General features: G+C 39.8%; 1 protein-coding gene across 1 annotated transcript; it reads right to left on the reverse strand.

Annotated features, from left to right (window-relative positions):
- Nucleotides 1-2,393: 2,393 nt before the first annotated feature.
- On the reverse strand, nucleotides 2,394-9,073 carry GSTP1 (glutathione S-transferase pi 1). Its single transcript, XM_075217234.1, has 7 exons — nucleotides 8,884-9,073; nucleotides 6,306-6,341; nucleotides 4,876-4,982; nucleotides 4,433-4,520; nucleotides 4,246-4,349; nucleotides 4,063-4,170; nucleotides 2,394-2,701 (listed from the first exon to the last, which is right to left on the reverse strand). Exons 1-7 carry the CDS (start codon nucleotides 9,056-9,058, stop codon nucleotides 2,513-2,515), a joined length of 807 nt encoding a protein of 268 aa, XP_075073335.1. The 5' UTR covers nucleotides 9,059-9,073; the 3' UTR covers nucleotides 2,394-2,512.
- Nucleotides 9,074-12,549: the final 3,476 nt, after the last annotated feature.

A 12,549-nucleotide genomic window follows, 5' to 3' on the forward strand; every position in this document is an offset into this window, starting at 1 on the left:
TCAAAGAGGAGATATACATGTGGGCAGGAGGTGCTCTGATCTATATGTTGAGGACCTTGGCCCAACATGAGCTAAACAAAACTATTGAGCTAAATGATCTTGGCTATACAATATACAACTGAAGTCATGTCATGAAACGAGTTTGATATCTCCCTAAGCAGCCTGTCCCTCATTTCTCACAAAATGTGGAGCATAACATGTACTGTTTATAGCCCTGGTTTATATTCCCCAGCTCAGAGTACAAATGCAGTGTCTAAGTACAAGTGGATAAGGGGGACATTGTAGCTCATTGTAATTATGTAGTGTTGATATTTCAGTGAAGCTGCTTAAAGTGAAGCCAGGTGGGTTATGGGTAAGGATCAGGTTCCAGGAGACAGGTGAAGGCACTGTAGCTATTCATTCTCCCCCCTTCTCTACAGAAAGTCCTGAACAGCTGAAAGCTAGGTACAGCTGAAAAAGCTTCTTAGGGGTTAATACTGGGAGGGTCCTATAATTCCACTGCCTCAGGTTAAATTCAGCAGACACTTTGGAATCAGCTCCTAGATGAGAAAAGACAGCCACTCTCAGAAGATCCCACTATCTTAGGCCACCTCTCTCCCAGGGGAGAGAGCAAGACACAAGGGGGTGTGCTGTTTTGGATGTGATCCTGGGAAGAACTCCAATGTTGAAGTCTAGGGTCTTGGTGGAGTGAGCTGGTACATCTGCAGCTCAGAAAAACTCCATGGGGTATATTTACTAAACGCTGGGTTGGAAAAAAAAAAAAAAAAAAAAAAAGAAAGTGGAGATGTTACAAATAGCAACCAATCAGATTCTAGTTATCATTTATTTAGTACATTCTACAACAATAAATTGTTCTAAAAACAATAATTGTATTGTTGTACTTTTTAACTTCATGTGCCCAAGTGACTATAGGAACCCTATAAATGAGCTAGGAACCCTATAAAAAGGTACTGGGTAGGCTTGCCTGGCGTAATAAAGCACCCCTGGGTGACAAGCCAGCAAGTAGAATTGGGCCAGGTAAACCCAGTATCCTCACAGGCCCTTTAAATTATAACTAAATATTTTATCTAGAATAAAATATTTCAAATAAAATAAGACTGGATAATATATAGTTATCTGCGTTTTCTGCTCCTCTCCACCCAAGGTAACATGATTATAAGAAATAAAGATGAATGTACAATTTAGAGAGGAGAAGAGTATGAAAGCTTAGTGCTTGATGAAATTAAAGGTCAGTTATTAGATGGTATACATGAATCAATGTATGTGATATGCAAGAAATTTGCTAATACATTCTGAGGAATAAATAGCATTTGCAACACTAAAGGGTTTCTATGTTGATAAATGGTGGTTACAGTGTTGTGTTATTACTATGAACAACATTGAAAGAAGTAGATTAATATAAAGTGACTTTGATTGGGGTGACTCAGAATACCCTCTGACAAAACTCACACCACATAAGAAGGCACAGAAACGCATAAGCATGCAAACACTTAGACATTGGGAGGTTCACCTAGTTTGCAAACATACCTCACTTAAACCTAGATGGAGATTAATTAGTGAACATCGGAAAATAGCGTTAAGAAAAAAAAATCCAGACACATAAGACCAAAGTACGGATCTCCTTATATTCCCAGACTTTCCCAACTAAAGGCTTGACTTTATCATTACTCTAATCAAGTTAGAGATCAGCTAGTGATTAGTACTTCAGAGAGTCAATTTGAACAAATGTGCATATAAAGAGAGATAGCAGGCTCTGCCAAAATATACACTGGTGTCTAAAAGTTTGATCTGTCCAGAAAATAATTTCATGCAAATCACCTTTTGTATATAAAATAATCTAACATTGGGATAGAGATATGTATCACAATTGTGTACTCTTAACTATTCTAATTGTGTACTCTTGTACATCAGTATGTTTCACCCCCCTTCAAAACAGTCACTTCTCTAACTAAAAACAAACATCAATCAGACTGTAAAATACAGGTGTACAAGAGTATATATGCACAAAGGCCGGATTTGCATGAAAGTATTAAATTACATAATAGATAAAGAAAATCCACAGTAAAATACAAAATATATATATATATATATATATATATATATATTCACACACAGATTGTAACTGTGGGTTTTCTTTTTTGGGTAGGGGGCAGGGAACAGATTATATGTACCATGCCTGTAATCAGTTGCTCCGTGTCAGGAACTAGCACAGTGAATGATCACCAACTACCCAGAGCCAGGAATTAGTCATGTGCAGTTGATACCCAGAAACTAGTACTTTACTTGTAATTACCAGCTTTCCAGAGCCAGCATCTATACCCACCAGCTGCCTGGAACCAAGCATTAGATTTTGGGGATGCGAATCATGCAAACATTACAGGTCTTAAGCCAAGACTATTTATACCACTTTATTACGATGTCAAGGAACACACTACATTCTTCACACAGATGATAGTAAACAGACTGCACATTATCTATAGATTCTTTCATTCTACTGTCTGGCTTCTAACAGTTACTGCTTGCCATTGCCATTGATTGGTCTGTTCTTGTGGGCATCACTGGAGAGAAATGCCGCAAGTTTGGGACGGCTTGAGACACGGGTGACATAGGCAGAGAGCAATGGAAAGCCCAAAAGACAGTCTGGTGCCAATACAAGATGGTTGCGCAGAAGATCCACCAAGTTATAGTCAGCAAAAGAAATCTGGTAAAAACAAAAAGCCAAATTGCAATTATTTGGAAATCATGCCTGTAGCTATTGGTATTCGATGGCCTAATACATTTATTTTTTAGCTTTCATTAAACTTGAGCATGTGGTATTAGGAGAGTTTTATATTTTTTGTAAAAGAACTAAAGTTGCCTTGGATTTTCATTGCAATTTTGTCATTAACCATAGTAGCCCTATGTCTTCATACAGACTATCAGGTTTTTTTGCAAGTGTATCTACAAAGCTTATGTACTGCCAACTTGGCTGTTATTGGACTACTATTAAACAGAATTTCCAGTCACCAAGCAACAGTCATTAAAGAAACAGTATAACTGAAAGACACTGAGTAATAGTAGGTTTTCTCCTCATAGTGTAGTGTTATCAGTTCAACAGTGCCTTTACTCCCTCTTATTATAAATACAGATTTAGTGAACTGAATCAATTTAAGACCACAGCCTAAAAGACTTCTCTCCCATGCTGCTACTCGCTTATGGAATTCCCTACCATGCCCAATCAGGGTTTCACAAAGCCTTCAAGTCTATAGACCCTCTCTAAAACCCCTCTTTTTTAGAGCTTCCCTTACCCCTGATGATATTACTCACACTAATGCACCCTCACAACTGTCCCAATCTTCACTCTGAGCCACACTCCTCATATTTCATCTGTGAGCTCCTCACTGAAAATGTAAGCTCCTATGAGCTGGGCCCTCTATACATATTTTGTCTACCTTGTATGCATGTCTTGTTATCCTTACTGTATGGCACCTTCCAAATGTATGATAATATTCTAGTAATTAATGATTAAATATTTAGGCAACAGGGAGAACAGTCGCCAGAAAGCCACATTGAATTTTATGCAGTTTTGTATATTCAACATGCAAGTTACCTGGCTTTGGCTGGTGTAAACATAGTATAAAGTATAGAAATAATTGAGAGGTACATGTGCTGCAGTACATAATGGCTGTGTAGGGTCCTGTGGAAGAATTGTGCTATGTGCTCACACATAGCAGATAAGACTGCAGACCAATTCAAAAGGGGCTTTGTCCTCTTGACCAACTGTTAAAATTTTACAGAGTGTACCAGCCCCAGTCTGAGCTTGCGTGCAAGCACAAAGCCGTAGTTGATCTGTTCCCTGGTCTAAACGCTCTTAACCATTCACCTTATGTCCGCACTCTCCGTTTAGTTAGATTTTTATTTTTGTTAAATAGTAAAGTTCAATAGCTATGTTAGACACCAAAACAATGAAATTTGACAATCAGATAAGAGCCAAAAATATAAAGTAACTTATCGGTTGTCAAAATGTGGCATGTACAACATCTATATGTTGTCTACTTTACAAATAAACACATCAGCTCTCACCTCATCTCCTACAATAAAGCCTTTTCCCTCATGATTTGAAGAAATAATCTTCTCAAAGTGACCAAGATCTCCACCCAGAGCTTTAATGTAATCATCTTTTCCATTTTCCTAAAGAGAAGAACAAAAGTCAATTGGGAGTAATAATACCCATTACCTGGGTATTATCAACTTGCTCATACTCACATAGTTCTGATAGATTAGACGGAGATATTTCACCCTGAGATCTTCCACCCCATCATTTACCATGTCTATGAGGGCTGCCTCATGTGGCTTTTTTCCATAGAGACCTACAAGACCAAAAGAATTTAGGATTGTGGACAAAAGTGCAGCAATGTACAGAATAGTCCATGGATTATGACAAATATCATACCGTGATTCCTGCCAAGATAGCGCAAGATGGCATTTGACTGATACAGCGTGACGTCACCATCTTTGAATCCAGGAAGTTGACCAAATACCTGTTAAATGTAAAAAAAAAAAAAAAAAAAAAAAAAAAGCTATATGATAAATAGGATTTATTACTCAGAAATCCAAGTTACCAGAGTGGGAACAAATCCACAAGATTTATTATATCATCATATCAACACATTTAACAAGTGACCACCACCAAGATACTACCCAGAGGTAGTGTGGGGTTAAGCACATATTAGAAGTAGGAGCCAAAATCAGACAGACAGTTATACAGTGCAAGTAATATGGAAACGCCTCTAACAGATTTAAAAAAAAAAAAAAAAAGTGCAAATGGATTATATATTCATAAAAAGCATGTTTCTACAAGTACATATGCGACTATTGAATTTATTGCAATCTTACCGCTTCTTTTTTTAAATTGCCTCCCATCCAGTTATCAAATGTCACCACCTCCTCCTTCCAGTCCAAACCCTGGTCAGCCATGAGCATCCGCATTGCTTCACAACGACCTGAAAGAGCAGTAACCATCAAGTACAATATTAGGGTTTGTTTATGACCAGAAAAACATTGGGAATTTTAAATAAAACCATTGGGTAATGTCTTGCAAAACAAAACATCCAGGATGTTCATCCAGGAAAAGGTCTGTTCTAGTGTGAAAATTATGTAAAGTAGCTTAATTTTTTCCCAGCAACACTAAAGACAGCGTTCAGATCAGACAAGAGGTATTTATATGCTAGGTGCAGGAAATACAGGTCTGACATCACCTTAATAATAAAGGGAAGCCAGCACTATGGACACATCTTTACTTGTTTCACTTTGAAGCTCATTGAGTAAAATGGGGGAAGAACTATGCATCACTGGACTAGGTTTCTTTCTCTAAGTCAGGATTCCCAGCACCAATTACTTGTCTGATAGTGCTGTCCGGACAACTGTGAAATCTAGTGGGCAGGCTACAAGGCAGTGTATCTCCTGGCCTATAAGCTGAGCAAATGGAAACTTGCCAGGTTGCTGAAAAACAAATTCCACCTGTTAACCATTGATTTTATAGCCCTGTTGGCATTCTTGCAAAATCCCAATGCCAAGTTAACCATATTAGGAGGCGTTCCCTCTTCTCTTTCCCCAGACAAGTGTAGGCATTCTCTTTGGACCCCTGTGGATCACACAATACTGCTGATCCAACATACACCCTTATTCCAGGGATCTGTACAAGCTATGGGTAAGAAGAGGTCCAACACATTCATCCAGTCAGAAGCCAGTTTCAGTCACTACATCTGATCCAAATATGTGGATAAGCTGCATCAGGCAGCCGATTCCCATACTAGAGGTTCAACCCCTTTAAAAAGGGCCCTCAGACATGCCCTCACCACTCCTATAGCGGAATCCCTGACCCCTGTTCACAAAGTCCATTGCATTACCTCAGATCCCATTCTCAAGAAATGCAAATGCATAACTACAAGTCTTACAAACAGCAGCTTTTTATTTGTTTCAGCTTTTGGGACTTGGGCTTCATAGAGTAGCTTAGTCATGTTCTGTCCTGAGTACAAAAGTAAGTGAGCAATGGTGAAGTGGCACAAAATTTCATAACCTGTATGTCTGTAAGAAAATCAGCCACAAGTACAGGCATTTTCAGGCTCCCTCTGTAAATTCATTAAACATTATGGTTTTGATTGTGGAAGCACTGGGCTTTGGTTGATGCCCGACATTCAAAGCTCCAGACTCAGGCAAGTGTAGAATAGGAATTGTGACATTAAAACTAGATTCAGCATGCATGTCTCGACTCCTTAATTGGATGGTAAGCATTAACCGCACAGAGGATGGAGCTTTCTACTTACCGTTGACATTGAAATAGACGATTGTGTAGTCATGCACTGAAAAATAAGGACAGTAAATGTAAATTGAAGACCGAAATACAAATTAACTTAAAAAATGAAGAACCTATTTCCATAGGATCATAAGTGTGTGAAACAAGAGGTTTAACTTATGAGACACTTCCATCTGGATATTTTTTTTTTCTTCTACTCTGAACCATGGGGTTAAATGTCCAATGATGCAATATATGCAAGGTATAGTTTTCCTATATGCTGCCATCATTTCATTTTGTGTAAGACCAGCCTTGTAGCTACAGATGGGTCCTCCCACGCAAACTGCATCATTGATGCAGACTGACAGTCCCAGTGCCATTACTTAGCAGTAGGTATATCACACATACACGTGGCCTGATCCATAGGGGCCCTGTGAGGCTCGACAGCTTGCCCCACAAACTAGAGGCTATGTGACAGTTCAAAACAAGAACACTGATTGCTTGCCTTCCTTGGGGCAGTTAATCAAGAGTTATAACGGAATGAACCAAGGATATCCAAAATATTTTCAGAGATGTTTGACTTGTATTAAACCATTTATAGGGTTAATAAACCATTGCAATGGGGCCGATTATGCATTGGCTTTCACAACCTAGTGAAGTTTTACAAATACACCTTAGGACTATTTTGTTTAGAGTCACCCTCACATCTCCTGTGAAAATATGCATAGCACAACATTAGGCAATTTATAACAAAATAAATAAAAAAACTGATGTATATTGCAATAATCAGGAATGTGTAAAGTCTATTGTGTAGCCAAGAAGTTTAATAGTGAAATTTTACAATCTGGGTGTATAGGGGGACGGGGGGGTTGGAATAATATAACAAAAAAAGTTGTTTGAGCTTTAGTGATTATAAGTTGTACTGAATGACTTGACAGGCAGTTTCTCTTTTCAGCAAGGCTAACCATATTAATGTGCATTGCCTTTTATAGGTCCATCTGCATGTATTTTTCTCTCTCTTCTGTGCACTGCTGAGGGCAGTACATATCTCTGAGAGGCAGAGAGAGATGAGCTATACACGGGGTAATAAGTCAGAACCAGCAGTGTGGCAACACAAGATAAAGTGGTCGGCTGGTAGAATCAGTGTGGACTATAGCAGTAAGTGGAATGGAAGTGACAGCAACCAGGACGTGGAGAGAGTATGTGTGGGTGACAGCCTGGAGTGGAGGCAGAGGGGAGTGAGAGAGAGTGAGAGTGAGAGTGAGAGTGAGAGTGAGAGTGGGCACAGGGAGAGACAAAAAGAGAGGGGGTAAGCTGCCTAATGAGGCATTATATTAATTGGGGGCAATTATGTATGCCATAATTTTAATTGGAGACGCCTTTGTGAGACAAAATATGAATTGGGGCATTACTGTGGCATAATGTGAATTAAGGCTCATACACCTGTTAAATGTACAGTCTTGTACTTTGTCCTCACATTTAACAGGATGTTTGAAAAGTTTGTCAAAGCTTCTGTGCAGCATGTTGTACTATGTACCCTGTGCACAGGGCCCTCTAAATTCTGTCTGCCTTTCTCTAATTGCCAGTCTCATTTTATTACAGTTTGCTCCCAATTCTAAAGCGCTACGGAATATGCTGGCACTATATGAATCCTAAATATGGAATAAATGTGCAACTTCACTCACGTGGATAATTTCATACTTTACCAAAAAGTACTAGTCATATGCCACAATATACAAGTATGAGGCGCTGTAACTCCCATATGGTCACATTTATTATTTTAGGAGAAGTGAGCAAAGTGTGGGTATATATAAATAGTGGCATGCCATATAGTACTGCCACATCCACCACCTTTATTGTAAGCCTATACATTTGTACAAGTTATACCTTCTTACATTATACCTCTACTTCAACCACTGTTTAGGAGCAAAAAAAAAAAAAAAAAATATTTAGGAGCCACATGAGGACCAATAAATAAAAAAAAAAACATATACATATATGTTCTGCATGCAAACTCATTGTCTCTCCTGTACACCTCGTCAGCATTATTAACCATATCGATGTTAAAGCAGTACTAATACAAGCGAAGGGATTTTTTTTTGACCCAAAACATACAATATACACCACAAATAATGATTGCGCTTCAGCACCCAACGTCACAGGAACAAAAAAAAAAAGTGCTCTAATACTGCAATATTGTATGAAAAGCCATACGACACCAATAAACCGTATAGGTGTCTAACACTAACCCAACTCAGGCAGTTTGAGGCGCAAAATCCGTAAATAAAGCGCGTATTAAAACAGATGCACCAAACACAAAACCGCTATTACTGAGACACTTGGAATATACCCGACACAAAGCTATATACATGAGCAGAAATATGTTCTGCAACAGGCATGATCGGTAATAGTAAGGATAATGAAATAAGATTACGTTGTGCAGTGCTTTCTGCAGAATACTACAACAAAATACATTCAAGTTCAAGGGAATACCTAGACAAAGACAAATCATGCATGCTGTATAACTACGGATTAGACGTAACGAACTACTAGCAATAAACCATAATCTCATGCACACAATAGCCCTTCAGAGATAACAAGCGTCTTACTTTTGCTGGTGTTGACAGAAGACACAAGATGGACGGATACGGTGAACTTGTACTTAAGTAAGAGCCCGACTGTACAGCAAGGTGGCGTGATAGGGTCAGCCCCGAGACGCCACTCCCACAGCCTGTGTGCGTGCAAATTCCCAGGGAGGGGGTGTGTGAAGAAGTGACCATTCATTGATATGTGACTAAAACGGTAGCATAGGATTTGGGTAGGCTCCGACAATAGGAGCATTAACATTACACATAGAACAAAAACCTCAGAATTGCAAACTCATTCTGACTAAGCAATGATATCCAGCGACCCCCTCATGTCATGTTATATATGTTTATATATGCGTGTGTGGGAATATATATACACACACTATATATATATATATATATATGTATATATATATATATATATATATATATACTAGAGATGGTCACTGACCCCCGCGTTTTTTGGTTTTGGATTCGGTTTTGGATCTGGATTACCGTCGTGTTTTGGTTTTGGTTTTGGTTTTGCAAAACCGCCATTGCGTGTTTTGGTTTTGGTTTTGTTTGGTTTTGTTTTGCTATTTTTTTGGAAAATCCATGTTTTTGGGCCTAAATTAACCCAATTTAGTGCTCCAACTGTTTTAGAGACAAGTAATCTAATTGTTGAGGTAATAAATCATCCAAAAAAACAGTTTAATTCTTCGTTGGTAGGCCTATTCTACACACAAAACAGATTATCTTCCTCTCCATCTATGCATATTGGCAATGCAGCCATCGTCTTTGAATGTATATTACACCCTACACTTATAGTTAAGTATGTAAAGAAATGGAAAAAGCCAGTTTGGTTTCTGTCTCTCTAGGCCCCCCTCCACTTGTATAAAATACCAAAAAATTCAGCCATTATAGACTGTACAATATTAATTGACATGGAGAAAGCCAGTTTGGTTTCTGTCTCTCTAGGCCCCCCTCCACTTGTATAAAATACTAAAAAATTCAGCCATTATAGACTGTACAATATTAATTGACATGGAGAAAGACAGTTTGGTTTCTGTCTCTCTAGGCCCCCCTCCACTTGTATAAAATACCCAAAAATTCAGCCATTATAGACTGTACAATATTAATTGACATGGAAAAAGCCAGTTTGGTTTCTGTCTCTCTAGGCCCCCCTCCACTTGTATAAAATACCCAAAAATTCAGCCATTATAGACTGTACAATATTATGAAAAATGGACAAAGCCAGTTTAGGGTCACTCTGTCTATGACACCCTACCCTTAAGGATAAATTGCCCTAACAGCAGCCTTTCAAGATGGTATGTGATATGGAAATGCCACAAGTCCCTTTCCTCTTTGGGGGTAGATTGCACCCTACACTTACATAGAAAGTTTTAAAAAGATGTTATCGGCATCATCTTCAGCTTAATCCTCACCCTCATCAGTGTGTACGTCATCATCACAGACTATCAATTCATCGCCGCTTGAATCCGCCATTAGAGAACAGTCAGTGCTTGGATGCCTTGGATGGTGAAGGCCTTCCTCGTGGAAGATGTAGTTAATTTTTATAAACATCATTTTCTCCACATTTTTGGGAAGTAACCTTCTACGGCGATCACTGACTAAGTTCCCTGCTGTGCTGAACACTCGTTCAGAGTACACACTGGAGGGTGGGCAGCTTAGGTATTGCAAAGCAAGTTTATACATGGGTTTCCAAATGGCCTGCTTTTCTTCCCAGTAAGGAAAGGGACTGTCTGACATTTCCATATCAACTACCTCTTGAAAGTAATCCTTCACCATCCTTTGCATGTTTATACTCATATTAGATGGAGTTATGGGCAAAGTGACACATTTTTTTGAAAAATCCTTCAAACCAGCCCAGATGTTAAATTGTTCTGGTCTGCCCCCTGTGTCTTCCCTGCTTCTTTTTTGGAAATTTAATTTTTTACGAGCAACAGCTTGAGAAAGTGAAGGAGAACACGTCGTCAAGCCGAGGCCCAGTTCAGCGGCCAATTTGCTGAGCAATAGCTCCTTGCAAAAGTTCACATCTCGCTCATTTACAAGTAAAGACTCAATGTAGGTTTTAAACCTTGGATCAAGCACAGTGGCCAAAACGTACTGATCCGAGTTCAAGATCTTAATAACTCGAGGATCATTGTGAAGCGAATTAAGTACTTGATCGACAAGGCCAACATACTTTGCTGAATTGCTTGCTTTCAGCTCCTCCTTCATTTTCTCAAGCTGCTTTTCCAATAGTCTAATTAAAGGAATGACTTGGCTCAAACTAGCAGAGTCTGCACTGACCTCACATGTCACAACTTCAAATGGTTTCAGCACCTTGCACAGCACTGAAAGGATTCCCCACTGTGCAAGAGTGAAATACATCCCCCCTCCTTTCCCAATGTCATGACTTGTGCAATATGCTTGGATGGCTTTGCGCTGTTCCTCCATCCTCTGAAGCATGTACAGGGTGGAATTCCACCGAGTTACCACCTCTTGCTTAAGTTGGTGGCAGGGCAAGTTAAACTGCTCTTGGAGCTGCTGTAATCTCCTACATGCTGTGGCTGAATGCCTGAAATGGCCTGAAATTTTACGGGCCACCGAAAGCATCTCCTGCACCTCACGGTTATTTCGTAGGAAGCTCTGCACCACCAAGTTGATGGTGTGAGCAAAACAGGGAATATGTTGGAAATCACCCAGCTGTAATGCTCGCACTATATTGTTGGCGTTATCTGAAATGACATACCCTGGGAAGAGTCCGAGTGGTATAAGCCATGCATCAATCACATCTCTCAGTTTGCGTAACAAATTGTCAGCCGTATGCCTGTTAGTGAAGCCGGTGATACAAAGAGTGGCCTGCCTGTGACAAATGTTACGTAGTGGTGTACATGCTGCTGCTGTTCCTGCTGGTGAAGGTGAATGACCAACCCAGTGGGCTGTCACAGTCATATAGTCTTTGGTTTGGCCACTTCCACTTGTCCACATATCTGTGGTTAAGTGAACAGTGGGCAGAATGGCATTTTTCAGCGCAATCTCTACATTTTTACACACTTTTTGGTATAGTTGTGGAATAGCTTTACGGGAGAAATGGTGTCGCAATGGAATTCTGTAACGCGGACACAAAACCTCAATTAACTGTGAAAAACCAGCTGCGTTTATTGTGGAGATTGGACGCAGATCTAACACTAACATTGCAGCCATGGCGTCTGTGATTCGCTTGGCGACTGGGTGACTGCTGTCATATTTGCTTCCCCTCGCAAATGATTGTTTCACAGTTAATTGCTGAAATGTAGGACTGCTCATTTTATTAACCTGCCTCTGGGATGACGATTCACCCCCAGCAGCAGCAACAGCAGGACTAACGCTTTCTTCAGAGGAATCAATAATAGTGCTGGAGTCATCCAGCCTTAAGTGGGATGCCGGGCTAACTCCGAGCGCTACTGAGGATATTGATGAGGATGGTGTGGTGGGTGTATTTTGTAGCCGTCGGTATGTCGGTGAGCGAAGGGTCTTAGCTGATGAGGGAGTGCTTGTATTCTTTTGGGAAGAACTTTCAGCTTTTCCCAACACTTTGCCATGAACTCTCGTTAAATGGCGTAACATAGACGAGGTTCCAAGATGGTTAAGGTCCCTCCCTCGACTGACTGTGGCTTGACATACACTACAAATGGCTATACAATTGTTGTCTGGATTTGGGTA

Source organism: Mixophyes fleayi, chromosome 6 (genome assembly GCF_038048845.1).
Source record: "Mixophyes fleayi isolate aMixFle1 chromosome 6, aMixFle1.hap1, whole genome shotgun sequence".
Classification (NCBI taxonomy): domain Eukaryota; kingdom Metazoa; phylum Chordata; class Amphibia; order Anura; family Limnodynastidae; genus Mixophyes; species Mixophyes fleayi.